At 42.1% G+C, this 15392-nt stretch overlaps 1 protein-coding gene across 2 annotated transcripts in view; it reads left to right on the top strand.

The window, feature by feature from the left end:
• TRIM23 (tripartite motif containing 23) overlaps positions 1 to 14169 on the top strand; it is a 40076-nt gene extending 25907 nt beyond the window's left edge. The window contains exons 6-11 of one of the 2 annotated variants that reach the window (XM_073680235.1): positions 321 to 536; positions 6853 to 6987; positions 7350 to 7479; positions 8927 to 9037; positions 9762 to 9886; positions 12756 to 14169. In XM_073680235.1, coding sequence (XP_073536336.1) covers positions 321 to 536; positions 6853 to 6987; positions 7350 to 7479; positions 8927 to 9037; positions 9762 to 9886; positions 12756 to 12935 — 897 coding nt within the window. In that variant the 3' untranslated portion in view covers positions 12936 to 14169. Of the gene's footprint in view, positions 1 to 320; positions 537 to 6852; positions 6988 to 7349; positions 7480 to 8926; positions 9038 to 9761; positions 9887 to 11521; positions 11658 to 12755 lie in introns of those variants that run through there. The other variant, XM_073680236.1, reaches the window with a different exon arrangement.
• The last annotated feature ends 1223 nt before the right edge of the window (positions 14170 to 15392 follow it).

Below are 15392 nucleotides of genomic sequence, written 5' to 3' on the forward strand. Positions count from 1 at the left end.
AGGAAACCCACACAAGCATGGGGAGAACATACAAACTCCTTGCAGATGTTGTCCTTGGTGGGATTTGAACCCAGGAGCCCAGCGCTTCAAGGCTGCAGTGCTAACCACTGAGCCACCATGCTGCCCTTAGTGGTCCTTTGCCCCTTCTGCTGTAAACAAACTATGGTCTCCCCAGGTTTAGTTTAGTGGTGCTCTGCCCCTGCTGGGTATATAATGTAAGTTCTTATGAGCTACAGTGTGAGAATTCAGGCATTTTCTTCTTTGAATCATGAATTTCTGAATTATCCATTAACTAATGTTTCCTTCTCCCCACGTGACAGGTCCCCGGGACAGCGGAGAATGCCCGATCTTGTGTTCGGGCATATTTCTCAGATCTGCACGAAACTCTCTGCCGTCAGGAAGAAATGGCGCTGAGTGTAGTAGATGCTCACGTGAGAGAACAGCTGATCTGGCTGCGGCAGCAGCAGGAGAACATGACCATCCTGTTGTCAGAGGTGTCCACCGCTTGTCTGCACTGTGAGAAAGCCTTGCAGCAGGTATGGAAAGCGGAGCAGTTGCTGACGTGTTTCACAGAGCAGTAGCTACAGAATCTGCTTATGTTGGCTTTATATAACACAACAGAAGTATTTAACCATTTCAAGACCCGGACATTTTTCCCCATTCATGACCTGGATCATTTTCTTCTTTTTTTTTTTTTTCGTACATATGGTTTTAGGGCCTTCATCTTTTTCTCATTCGCATATTCAAAAAATAGTTTTTTTGTGAAATGCAAGACATAATTTTCACACATATAGTAAATACAATTCATGGAAAGAAGTGGTAGTGAATATACCCTATGGGTAACATATATTATAAGTGTATAGATAGTATATGTCTCACAACTACCATAATACGGACCATGTCAGGGCCCAGTCGTCAGTAACGACAAAAGAACAAGCCAGAAAAGATACGAAAACGGAGGCCACTAGTATTTATGCAAAACAATCAAAATTTTATTAGAGAATTATAACAAGCACAAAAGGGGGGTAAAGTGCAAAGTGCAGACGGTAAAAACCATAAGGATAGCACCACTCAGCAGCTGCCATAAGCTATATATGTATACCCAATTTTTGAGAATGATAGGCGGTACAAATAACAGATAGACCTACTATATATTGGGATAGGATCTTGGAGATGGGAATACCCCTTTTAAAGATGAAACATTTCCTTTGTATTGAACGCAAAAATATTTATTTTTTTTCATCTTTTACATTTTAAAAATTACAAAAGTAAAATGAGCCGATGCAAACGTTTGGGTGCCCTGCATGGTTAGTACCTAGTAGCACCCCCTTTTTGAAATTATCACAGCTTGTAAACGCTTTTTGTTGCCAGTCAAGAGTCTTTCAATTGTTTGAGGGTTTTTCATCCATTCTTCATCCATTCTTCATCCATTTTTCCTTAGAAAATTCTTCCAGTTCTGTGAGATTCCTGGGTCGTCTTGCCTGCACTGCTATTTTGAGGTGTAGCCACAGATTTTCAATTATGTTCAGATCAGGGGACTGTGAGGGCCATTGTAAAACCTTCAGCTTGCACCTTTTGAGGTAGTCTATTGTGGATTTTGATGTGTGTTTAGGATCATTATCCATTTGTAGAAGCCTTCCCCTTTTCAACTTGAGCTTTTTTACAGACTGTGTTATGTTTGCATTAAGAATATGTTGAAATTTCATTGAATCCTGTTCCCCGTGCCATTAGTTGCAACACAACCCCAAAGCATGATTGATCCTCCCCCATGCTTAATGCTTGGCGAGATGTGCTATTTCTGAAATTCTGTGCCCTTTTTTTTTCTCCTCACATACCTTTGATCATTGTGGCCATAGTTCTATTTTAACCTCATCGGTCCACAGGACTTATTTCCAAAATGCATCAGGCTTGTTTAGATTTTCTTTTGCATACTTCTGATTCTGAATTTTAGACCACGGCCTCACTATCAATATTTGGTCAGTATTTTTTCTCAGGAATGGGAACCAAAACCAGGAGTGGGTGATAAATGCAGAATTCTATTATACATTTTCTCTGATTGTTCCTCACCTGGTTTTGGCTCCCACTCCTGAGAAAAAATACTGATCAAATACTGATAGTGGAGCCGTGGCTTTATGGTGAGGATGCAGGAGAGGTTTTCTTCTGATGACTCTTCCATGAAGGCCATATTTGTACAGGTGTCTCTGAACAGTAGAACAAAGTACCACAACTCCAGGGTCTGCTAAATCTTTCTGAAGGTCTTTTGCAGTCAAGCGGAGGTTCTGATTTGCCTCTCTAGCAATCCTACGAGCAGCTCTCACTGAAATTTTGCTTGGTCTTCAGACTTTATCTTGACCTCCACTGTTCCTGTTAACTGCTATTTCTTAATTACATTTCGAACTGAGGAAAGGGCAACTTAACACTTTGCTATCTTCTTATGGCCTTCTCCTGCTTTGTGAGCCTCTACCATTTTCATTTTCAGAGTGCTAGGCAGCTGTTTAGAAGAACCCATGGCTGCAGTTTTTTGGCACAAGGTTACATGAGGCTGGGTTTTATAAAGTTGGGAAATCTGCATCACCTGGCTTTTCCTAATGATGATAGTAAACAAGCCATAACCCTAACAGGCTAATTAAGGTCTGAAACCTTGGCCAAAGTTATCTGAGCAAACAAATCTCCAAACATTTGCATCGGCCCATTTTCCTTTTTGTAATTTTTAAAATGTAAAAGATGAAAATATATATATTTTTTGCCTAAAATACATAGGAAATGTGTCATCTTTAACTTTAGGCCTTTTAGAGATCATTTAATCTTCAACTTGCTTAACTGTTCACAATAACAGTAATTTTGACCAGGGGTGCCCAAACTTTTACATGCCACTGTATAGATCGATCACATTATTATTATTTATTATTATTAATTTATATAGCGCCATTGATTCCATGGCGCTGTACATAAGGAGGGGTTATATACCAAATACAGATATCACTTACAGTAAACAAACTAACAATGATAGAACGGTACGGAGGGAAGAGGACCCTGCCCTTGCGGGCTTACATTCTACAGGAATGGGACGGAGACATTGGATTGAGGGGTTGCAGTAGCTCGGGAGGTGTTGGTTGAGGTGGCAGCAAGCAAGGTCATGGCAGGCTGTAAGCTTGTTTGAAGAGATGGGTTTTCAGGTTCCATCTGAAGGATCCAGGTGTGGTGGATAATCGGACGTGTTGAGGCACAGAATTCCATAGGACGGGGGATATTCAGGAAAAATCTTGGAGGCGATTGCGTGAGGAACGAATAAGTGTGGAGAAGAGAAGGAGGTCTTGGGAGGACCGGAGGTTACGTGAGGGAATATATTGGGAGATTAGTTCAGAGATGTACGGAGGAGAGAGGTTATGGATGGCTTTGTAGGTCAGTGTTAGTAGTTTGAACTGGATACGCTGGGGGAATGGGAGCCAATGAAGGGATTTGTAAAGGGGGGTAGCAGAGGTGTTGCGAGGCGAGAGATGAACAAGTCGTGCAGCAGAGTTGAGGATGGACTGGAGGGGTGTGAGAGTGTTAGCAGGTAGGCCACAGAGGAGGATGTTGCAATAGTCGAGGCGGGAGATGATGAGGGCATCCACAAGCAGTTTAGTAGATTGAGAGTTGAGGAAAGGACGGATTCTGGAAATATTTTTGAGCTGGAGGCAACAGGAGATGGCGAGAGCTTGGATGTGGGGTTTGAAGGACAGGGCAGAGTCGAGGGTTACTCCGAGGCAGCGGATTGTCGGTACAGGGGAAAGAGTAATGTCATTTATTGTGATAGAAAGATCAGGTGGGAAAGATAATGAGTTCAGTTTTGTCCACATTGAGCTTGAGGAAGCGGGAGGAGAAGGAGGATATGGCTGCTAGAAATGCTGGGATTCTGGACAGCAGAGAGGTAGATCTGGGTGTCATCAGCTTACAGATGGTACTGGAAACCATGGGATTTTGAGCTGTCCCAGGCCAAGGGTATAGATTGAGAAGAGTAGGGGTCCTAGGACAGAGCCTTGAGGGACTCCCAACAGAGAGGGGGCGGGGTGAGGAGGTAGTGTGGGAGACGCTAAATGTGCGGTTAGAAAGGTATGAGGAGATCCAGGATAGGGCAAGGTCTTTGACGACAAAGGAAGAGAGGATCTGTAGTAGGAGGCAATGGTCAACTGTATCGAAAGCAGAGGACAGGTCAAGAAGGAGTACAGAGAATGGTCTGTTAGCTTTGGCTGTAAGTAAGTCATTGGTGATTTTGGTAAGGGCAGTTTCTGTGGAATGGTGGGGGCGAAAGCCGGATTGTCGGTTGTCTAACTCGGAGAGAGTTAGATGAAAAGTAGGAGGAAAGTTCAGCATGAACGTGTTGCTCAAGGAGTTTGGAGGCAAATGGGAGCAACGATATGGGGCGATAGCTGGACAAGGCGGTTGGGTCGAGGGATTGCCTTTTGAGGATGGGTGTGATTGTGGCATGTTTGAAGGCAGCCGGGAAAGTACCAGAATATAGTGATAGGTTGAAGAGATGGGATGAGTGTGGGGGTGAGGCTGGGGAGGAGGTGGGATGGGGTCGAGTGCTCATGTGGTGAGGTGTGATTTGGAGAGGAGACGAGTAAGGCCTCTTTCCGTGATGTTGGGAAGGGAGGTTATGGGGGTAGGGAAATGCTGTGGAAAACAAAGGGGTTGTGGTGGTCAGACAGTAAAGACTTGCCGTGTTTGGTCAATCTAGTTTTTGAAGTGTGTGGCAAACTCCTCAGCAGAGATGACGGAGGTCGGAGGGGGCAGTGGAGGGTGGAGGAGAGAGTTAAGTGTTGAATAGCTGTTTGGGGTTGTAGGATAGGGAGGATATGAGGGTTGTGAAGTAGGCCTGTTTAGCAGAGGTGAGTGCTGATTTGAATGCAAGTGTTGTTTGTTTGAATGCAGTGAAGTCCTCTTGAGTATGTGTTTTCTTCCAACGCCGCTCCGCAACCCTGGACGCTTGTCGAAGCGGTTTAGTGAGGTTGTTGTGCCAGGGTTGCCTGTTGACTCGTTGTGCTCTGCCATGCACAAGAGGGGCGACCGAGTCAATAGCTGATGCGAGAGTGGCATTGTAGAAAGCGGTGGTGCTGTCTATGTCATGGAGTGAGGATATGGATGTCAGTGGTAGAACAGAGTCAGAGAGTGTTTTTCTTCTTGCGTTGGGAGTAATTCAGACTTGTTTTTTTTTTTTTTTTGTCTTGTCTCGTACATTTTGCCCTCCATGACCACATAAAAGACCTTTGATGGGCAGTTCAATATTTACATACATTTATTTTAGTGTTAATTGCCTATGTAACTGGAGATGATTTATGAGCCCCAATTACAAGGCTAAATTCAGCTTCCTGCTTAGGCCACGGCCCCACTATCAGTATTTGGTCAGTATTTTTTCTCAGGAGTGGGAGTCAAAACCAGGTGAGCAACAATCAGAGAAAAGATATAACCGAAACAATTCACCAATTCTGCATTTATCACCCACTCCTGGTTTTGGCTCTCAGTCCTGAGAAAAAATACTGACCAAATACTTATAGTGGGGCCAGGGCTTTAAACTGCTAATCTGATCTGGGTCTCCTAGGACCCAGCAGCTTCTGCTCCCTCCTGGCACATGGCGATCACTGGGTCCAGAGGAGGAAGCACTGTCGGTGCTTCCTAATCTCTATGCACAGCACTTGTTCAGCGCTGTGTACACAGTGATCAGGAAGGCAGAGATGGTTATAAACTTTGTCTGCCTTCTCTGGTGAGCCCAGCTGTCTCTGATAGCTGCATGATCTCTGTGCAGATGCTGACTCAGCAATGACATTCTGAAGTGTCATCGCAGAATAATTTGAAGACCAGACATTTCAAGTCCTTTGGTGGTCCGCTAGTAGTTAAGATGTTTTTTTTACATTAGTCGCTTCAGGGGACTTGAACCTGCGACCGCTTGATCGTCTATGCAATAATTTAGTATTGTAATCCACTGTATAATTTCTGGTACCCTATGAAGCCCATCTAAGTTGCTAAACTGTTGCAATCAGACATAGCTCCGATAGCAGTAGTTAGTTAACACCAATGCTGTATGGAGCAAAACCCCTGAGACTGCTACATACACCATATATTTACTGCAGATGTATGAAGGTATGTCGCTAAGGTGTTGCCACAATTTTCTTTTCTAACTTAAATATGTAAATTGTCTCTTCAGAGAGACTAGAACTCTAGGGCCAACTATTGGAAGCACGTGGTGCTAGAGTTCTAATCCTCTTCCTCTCTGAAAAGACAATTTGCATATATTTAGTTTCCCAGAGGAGCATGCATGGCGTATAAGTCTCCTTACTCTGACATGCCAGGCCTGGCTTTGTCACTCTCCGCAAGGAGAAATCTTACCTCTTAGACCCTTTTTTAACTTAAAAGCATGTATTTGGAGCTAAAAAAAAAAATCATAGTTGCAATTGGGTTTTATAAACATTTTGTACCCTTTGCCTTCTATAACCTGTCTATTGCTGTCTGCAGAATGAGTTAACTGAGAGTCTGTGAGCGAGAGTTTGTAACTTTTATCTGATTTTTTTTTTTTTTTTTTCTGAGCTCTTCTCAGCTGTTTTATGATCACAGATCACATCAAAGTACAGGACAACAAAGAGCCTGTAAAAGTGAAACCATGCAAAATTTTTAATTAAACCCAATTACAACTTTTTTTTTACATTTAAGTTAAAAAAATAAAATAAAATTAAAGATTTCTAAAAATGAATACAATGGAAAATCTTCCCATAGTGTTGTAAATACTTGGGTTGCAAGCCCGTTAGCTGGTTGTGTAAATGATTATTTCATCCTCTCTGTATCATTGTCTTGCTAATGAGACTTCGTGTTACACAGGATGATTGCCGAGTGGTGCTGGCCAAGCAAGAGATCACGCGACTGCTGGAGACTCTTCAGAAACAGCAGCAGCAGTTCACCGAGCTGGCGGATCACATCCAACTGGACGCCAGTATCCCTGTTACATTCACTAAGGTACGGAGGAGGATCTGGTAACGTACGGCTGGTTTGATGGCCACTGGGCCACAGTAAATATTATGGGGGTTGTCCTATTTGAACAGCTTGTTTCCATGAGCCCCACTGATCACAGTATATAAATGTCATATATTGGAGTCCACTTCTTGGGACCCCTCTTTTACCCAAGGTGGAAAGCCACGGCAAAGTGCACCGTACTCACTGGCGGACTCGGCACAAGCACGAGTTCATTCATTTGAAGCTTTGTCCACTAATTCCCCCAGAGATGGCAGCTGATCGCTGAGGATGACAACACCTGGATCTACAGGGTAGTGGCTTCACCTGTAACTTCCTACCGTAATGCACTTATTTTTGTTTTCCAGGACAATAGAGTTCACATCGGTCCAAAAATGGAAATCCGCGTTGTGACATTAGGTCTGGACGGAGCGGGAAAAACAACAATCTTATTTAAGCTCAAGCAGGATGAGTTCATGCAGCCAATCCCAACTATTGGTAAGTAATACTCTATTGTGGCACCGCTCTTACAGAAAGTCAGTCTTAGAGGGGCTTTCCCATCCTATGGCATATTGCTGACGTGCTACATGGTAGCATTCTGCTGGGTCCAACCCATTAAAGTGAGTGGAGGAGTGCTGCAGGTCCTTCCTTTCTGTGGGAGTTCTGGTAGTTGTACTCCCATCAGTTAGTAAGGTATTGTATATCCTAGCAATATGCCGTCACTTTTAACCCCTTCATGGCATATGACGTACAGTTAAGTCATATGTCATGTCCCCTGACTTTGATGGAGACTCGGAGGCTGAGCCCAAATCTTTCCACAGCTCTTAACCTGTTAAATGCTGCTGTCAGTCTCTTACAGCGGCATTTAACACGCACCTGCAGGGTCCATTGACGCGCCTGTGACGTGATCGCGGGGCGCCGATGGATTCCTATGGCAGCTGAGGGTCTGCTGAAGACCCCCATGTCTGTCATTATGACCCTCCTGTGAAAGCCAGCTTTTAGCTGGCGTTCATGGGAGATTGTGATTGTCTGATCACTTGTACTATATATTTATAGTGACAATCACAACTTCAAGTACTAACAAATACAGTAAAAAAGTTTTTAAAAATATGAAAAAAGTTAAAAGAACACACAATAGTTTAAATCACCCCCCTTTTGCCCCATTTAAAACTATTAAAAAAAAAAAAAATACACATATCTGGTATTCACGCGTTAGTAAAAGTTTGATCTATTAAAATATAAAACCAATTAATCTGAAAAAAAAAAAAATAAATAAATTGAAACGCCAGAATTATGGGTTTTTTGGCACCTGCAACATTGCAATAAAATACAATAAGAAGCGATCAAAACATCGTATCTATCCCAAAATGGTATCAGTAAAAACGTCAGCTCAGGGCGCAAAAAATAAGCCCCATATTTCAAAAAGGAAAACGTTATGGGTCTCGGAAAATGGCGACAAAAGCAAAAAAAAATTATTTTCCACTAGGTAGAAAAAAAATCTATACATATTTGGCATCTGCGTACTCGTACTGACCTGGAGAATCATATTGCCAGGTAATTTTTTCCGTGTAGTGAACATAGTAAATAAAAAAAAAACAATTGTCAAATTGCACTTTTTTTTGCAATTTCAACGCACTTGGAATTTCTTTCCCGCTTTCCAGTGCGTCACATGATAAACTGGTGGCATTCAAAAGTACAACTTGTGCCTCAAAAAACAAGCCCTCTCACGGCTATGTAGACGGAAAAGTAAAAAAGTTATGGCTCTTGGTAGAAGGGAAGAAATAAACAAAAATGAAGAAAAAAATCTAAAATAGTCCGGTCATAAAGGGGTTAATGGAAGAAAACCCCTTAAAATGCATCTATACATGTAATGATAACTGTTTGTCTTCATTCAGTTCAGACTAATGGACTTTTCATCTTCATCCTTCTGTCTTATTTTTTAAAGGTTTTAATGTTGAGACGGTTGAATATAAAAACTTAAAGTTTACGATTTGGGATGTTGGAGGCAAACACAAGCTCCGGCCTCTATGGAAGCATTACTACCTGAATACACAAGGTGAAGAGAACCTGGATCCACACAACGCAACTCCACAACAAACCCTTATCATTGATAAGGGTTAATCTCCGCATGATAAATTGTTAAAAAACCATGCCGCTAGGGGCGCACTGTCAATCTTCAGGAGCGCACTGTCAAGCTTCATTAGTGAACCAGCCACTCCCAGGAAGTTAGGAGGCAGGGAAATGGTGCGCTCCTGAAGATTTATGTTGTGAAAAAATAATATAGGTAATTGTCATGTTAATGTATCATTGAGTTTAAAAGATCCACTCCAGACTGCACACTTAAAGGGGATGATCCACTTTTTGACTAACATTGATTATATACTTCGCACACGTACAATAGACTTTATGTTGTAATTTCTATTCATTCCATTTTCACTAACTCTATTCAGATGTTACAGTAAAAATATCCAATAAACTGTCAACAAGTTGATGTTGACGAATCTGATTTTCTTATGTGTTTAACTTGCATACAATTTACTGCTGCATTGTATGGAGAATCCCGATAGTTGGTGATAGCAGTAGGTTTATTTAGCATGCATTGGCAGTATTATTTTTAGGCTGGGAATTGTTTTCCCAGTTACGGTTTTAGAAAAGCAGGGTTTCTGCAGTCTTATGGCTCCATGTACAATCCCAGCCTTGAGGTATTTTGATATTTTAGCCTTGATGTTGCACCACCCTGCCATGTCAGTATCACATAGTTTTATATTCCCTTTTTCCAGCTGTAGTGTTCGTTATAGACAGCAGTCACCGAGATCGGGTCACTGAAGCTCATAGTGAACTGGCAAAGCTGCTGACCGAGAAGGAGCTGCGGGATGCCCTGCTCCTAATATTCGCCAATAAACAGGTAAATGTTCTGTCTTTAGTGCAGTATTTGCAGTTGTGATGACACTAGGCTACTTATCAGCACATACTTGTTAAAGGGATTGTCCACTACTTAGATATTGATGACCTATATTTAGGTTTGATCAGTATCGGAGTGATGGCAATGAGACACACTGCCCCCTACTGATCAGCTATTTGCAGGTCCACCACTAGTTGGATGTAACAGTGTATGGAGCAGCATTGCTCAGTACACCTTGTAGTGGCCATTCTTGGGTACTGCAACCTCACTCGTTTTCTAGTGCAGTAGCTGACAGTGCTCACTACAGAGGGCATGAATCTGTGCTGTCCCTTCTCCGTACACTGCTTACAAGCACCCACCGCTGATGCTGAAAACAACTGATCATGGTGGTGTCAGCCACCCCACCGAACTGATATTTATGAACTATCCTGCAGTTAGGTCATCAATGTCTAAGTAGTGGAAAATCCTTTAAAATGAACACTCCAGTTTTTTATTTTTTTAATACTTCATACTGTCTCGAGGCTCTAAGTCTATATAATTCAGCCTGTCTTGCCTTCATGGTTTACTTCTCCTCAGTTAGGCATGGGATCACATGATTAATTCCCCTGTGTTCTCTGCAGGAAAAAACAGAATCTTATATCAAAAATAATGATGATGACTGTACAGCTCTTTTTCCACAGATATAATGGAGATCAGGGTTTAACCTTACTGGATACTGATCTATTAGTTTATTTCTGAGACTATAGAGGGAAGGATAATCACAGCGTCCGTAATGGCTCTAGCTGCTCACAAATAAGATGCAGGATGAGAGCTAGGAATAACAATGGGGGCGAAAAGGGAGAAAACAAGAGGCTAAACTACAGGGAAATAAGTGCACTGTATATGACAGCAGTGCAGAGTGACAATCAGGTGGCAGGTGCAGTTATAGAAGAAAACAAATGGTAATAGGGCTAGTTTCCACACAATGATGTACTAAAGGGATTGTCTGGTGGGCAGGAGTCTCGCTGGAAAGCACAAGGATTCCAGTGTAAGTGTACATGGCAGCCATCATTCACGAGATGTGGGGAGCACGCACTGTATTGGGGATCCTGGTAAACCAATGGGATCCACTGACAAAAGTTTAAGGTGTAGTCATCCTTTTATCTTTTATTTCATAAATCAACAATCAGATTTCTCTGATATATATATTAAACAATTTCTTATTTTCATATGCACTATTGATTTATTAAATAAACCTTAAAACCACAGTTACTCCTTAATATCTTGTATGTACAGGTAAAGTCTGTAACAACAGTAGCGGGGATTCAGATGATGACTTGCACCGTGGCAGATGATGTCTGCTCCTGCCATCAGCATCAGCCCTGTTTCCAAGTACAGGTGCATCTCCCAAAATTAGAATATCATCAAAAAGTAAATTTATTTCAGTTCTTCAATGCAAAAAGTGAAACTCCTATATTATATAGAGTGATTACAAACTGAGTGATCTATTTCAAGTGTTTATTTCTGTTAATGTTGATGATTATGGCTTACAGCCAATGAAAACACAAAAGTCATCATCTCACTAAATTACAATAATTAACAAAAAAACACCTGCAGAGGCTTCTTAACAGTTTATAAAGGTCCCTTCGTTTGTTTCAGTAGGCTCCACAGTCATGGGGAAGACTGCTGACTTGACAGATGTCCAGAAGGCAGTCATTGACACACTCCACAAGGTCCCAGAGGTCCAATTTTCATTTGGAAATCAAGGTCTCAGAGTCTGGAGGAAAAGCTGCTTGAGGTCTAGTGTGAAGTTTCCACACTCAGTGATGGTTTGGGGAGCCATGTCATCTGCTGGTGTAGGTCCACTGTGTTTTATCAAGACCAAAGTCAGCGCAGCCCGTCTACCAGGAAATTTTAGAGCACTTCATGCTTCCCTCTGCCGACAAGCTTTTTGGAGATGGAAATTTCATTCTCCAGCAGGACTTGGCACCTGTCCACACTGCCAAAAGTACCAATACCTGGTTTACACACAACAGTATCACTGTGCTTGATTGACAGCAAACTCGACTGACCTTAACCCCATAGAGAATCTATGGGGTATTGTCAAGAGGAAGATGAGACACCAGACCCAACAATGCAGGCGAGCTGAAGGCTGCTATCAAAGCAACCTGGGCTTCCATAACACCTCAGCAGTGCCGCAGGCTGATCCCTCCATGCCACATTGCCGCATTGATGCAGTAATTGATGCAAAAGGAGCCCGACAAAGTATTGAGTGCATTTACTGAACATACATTTCAGTAGGACAACATTTCAGATTTTGAAAGCATTTTTCAGGCTGTTGTTTATAAAGTATTCTAATTTACTGAGATAATGACTTTTGTGTTTTCATTGGCTGTAAGCCATAATCATCAACATTAACAGAAATAAACACTTGAAATAGATCACTCTGTTTGTAATGATGCTATATAATATATGAATTTCACTTTTTGTATTGAAGAACTGAAATAAATTAACTTTTTGATGATATTCTAATTTAGTGAGATGCACCTGTATGTCCAGTAATCCAGAATATCCTCTGAATTATTGGAGTTCTATAATTTATCATCAGAATTACCAGGAATGGTCTGCAAGGAAAGTCATAATAAAGGGACTGTTTATGAGCCTCCTGCCCCATCTTGTCACAGACGTTGTATTGATCAGCACGTTATATGTAATCTGTCCTATACCAGAATCCCGGCTAGAACGGGTCCAGTGTTTATGGGCATTCTGCCAGTGGCATAGGGCGTTGTATCAATGCAGAGGTTATTATATAAATGCACTCGGTGAGGTTTGCATACAATAATTTCTCCTTTTCAGTATACTTTAGATATGTCCTTTTTGTGTTTCCTTGCAGGACGTGGCAGGGGCCCTATCAGTGGAAGAAATGACCGAGCTCCTGAGCCTCCACAAACTGTGCTGTGGCCGCAGCTGGTACATCCAGGGCTGCGATGCCAGGAGCGGCATGGGCCTATACGACGGCCTGGATTGGTTATCCCGGCAGCTGGTAGCTGCGGGCGTCCTGGATGTGGCTTAGATGTGAGCGGCGATGAGCAAGTGGTTCTCAATCTGATGAATATTATCCGTAATTTCAGTAACTTCTTCCAGAATGTCGTGCTGCTCCAGCGTAGGTTACGGCTCGCGTCTTATGGGCTTCTTATGTGTCCGTGTATTTCAAGCAATGTGAAAGTCTCTGAGTAACCATCATTACATGCTACTAAGTCTTAAGAGGCTCCGTGCTCGGCCTCCGTCTACATATAATGCAGAATGACGGGGGAGGTCGTGCCTCGTAGGTCATGGTAGGAATGCTGCAGGCGGCATTTATTGGCCGTGATGTAAAGGATTACTTATATACAAGGACAGATTACATATGTTAGCGGCTAAAGGGTCGTCTGGTCTTAGATGATAAAATACTTATTCCATGTATAGTGAAGACAATTCTATATCTTTGTGTTTAATTTCCTTGTGATTTTCAATACTTCTGCTTGCTGTCAGTGAATGAGAACATTTTAGTTCCTGAGATTATAAAGCTTAGGCTAGGTTCACATGTGCATTTCTTGACTTCTTTTTGGAACAGGAAAAAAAAGAGCATAATGTCAGCACTGGACCCATCACATCACAGTATTGGTGCCGGATATCCCCTTATTGGGCTCCTTGAGTTTCTGTCGCTGTGTCATCATTTTATTAATAAATAGCGCTATTTTTGTCCCAACATTTTACACTTATCTTTACAGACCTACAGACAGCTGAGAGTTTGCTACACTGTATCAGTTTGGGCAAGCTACGTACATCAGCAGCGCTGTCCTGAATTCTGTACAATGTCTTTGTGTAGGTAAGAGAGAATGATGCCTGCACTGATGCATTGTAAGGCCTCGTGCACACCACTGTATTTTCAGTCCGAGTGCTGTCTGTTACAAAAAAAAACGGATCGCACTTTTTACCAATGTTATTTAATGACACCAGTTTTTTTTCACTGACTGAATCTACATATGAAGTAATCTCAGCATGTACAATTTTCCTCCAAAAATCAGATGCGGCTCCCCCGTTCAAGTCTATGGGTGGTGTAAGAAAAAAATAAAAATCTCGGATGACACAGTATAGCATCTGATTTTTATTAATACATTTCAATCCTGTAATTTAGGAAACTAAATGGTTAACAGCTGCTGCAAAAAATGGGATTTCATTCGCATGACAAGTGAGAACAAAATTGTCCCACTTTTCAGAATGAAAATCTGACCTATTTTTTTGTTGTGTTGTGTGAACCTGCCCTAACAAACATTCACCTGTGCAGAATTAGTTCTGTAAAGTATTTTCGCCTTTAGATGTGACAAGGTTGTTTCCATTCACTGACAGAAAACAGGTTGAGAATGGCTGAGTGATTGAAAGACAAATTTACAAAATTGCATTTTTTTTCATTATACAAAACTCTTAAAGGGGTTGTCTCAGACTTGAACCTGGAGCGCCTGTTACTGTGGGGGGAAGGTACGTGCTCCCGATAACTGACAGTGTGGGCCAATAGTGTAATGCTGGCCGCCCAATGCTACAGGCAGAGTCAACTTTGCATCTGCTGCATTGGAGGAACACACGGGCACTTAGCTGGTCGCATCCAATGATCTGGGCAGCTTCAGTGCAGCACTTACAAGCAGTATAGCAAAGAGTTTGTAAGTGCTGCACTCCTTGCCTAGGCCACTTCTGACAGCAGTAAACAATAGAAGTAAAAATCCCTCCATTCTTGAGAAAAGATAAATTGCAGAGTTGCTTTTTCTTACTAGCTCTTTGCCATTTTAACCATTTATGATGATCAGACAACCCCATTAATGTTGGTTTTTAATTACCACATTGTTTTCAGGTCCAATATTCTGTTCTAATCTCTTAATATCCTTTGATATTGGCCCTGTTGTACAATTATGCATAGCCAGAGTTGAGTGATAACATTACCACTGTCTGAAGCCACCACTAGGGGGAGCTCTCTCTCTACTGATTTCAATGCATTACCAGTATTCAGTAAGCCCACATGCTCCCCCTAGTGGTGATTAATAGAAGACCTTATTTTATCATTCAGTCCTGAAGAAGGGATGGCGCTTTATATCACAACGATGGGGGCTCTGTGTAATAAAACATTAATCAGTACAGATTTTTTTTTACTTATTCAGATTATTCAACACTGACTGCATGCTGTGATTCCTAAAACCAGTTAACCCCTTTAACCTATGCTGTGAAAGAACAGGCAGCGGGATAATGTATCACTGTAGTAGCGGTAGAAATAATCTTTTTCTCGGTCCTTCTCCTGACTTTAGCACACATTGTGCTCCGACCAGTTGTGACTGTGAAGATTTCTCATTGGTCCAATGTTTACACTGCACTCACAGTATTAATGGATCTGATGAGCGGTGGTCACCTATGTCATCGGAGCCCCTCCAGCCTCATCATGTCACCTATCCACGGGACCACACTGATATTCTGACCGCTGATCATCCAGGACCTGTTACATTAC

Source organism: Phyllobates terribilis, unplaced genomic scaffold, assembly GCF_046119375.1.
Source record: "Phyllobates terribilis strain yellow unplaced genomic scaffold, ASM4611937v1 Scaffold_1__5_contigs__length_1240528914, whole genome shotgun sequence".
In the NCBI taxonomy this organism is placed as follows: Eukaryota; Metazoa; Chordata; class Amphibia; order Anura; family Dendrobatidae; genus Phyllobates; species Phyllobates terribilis.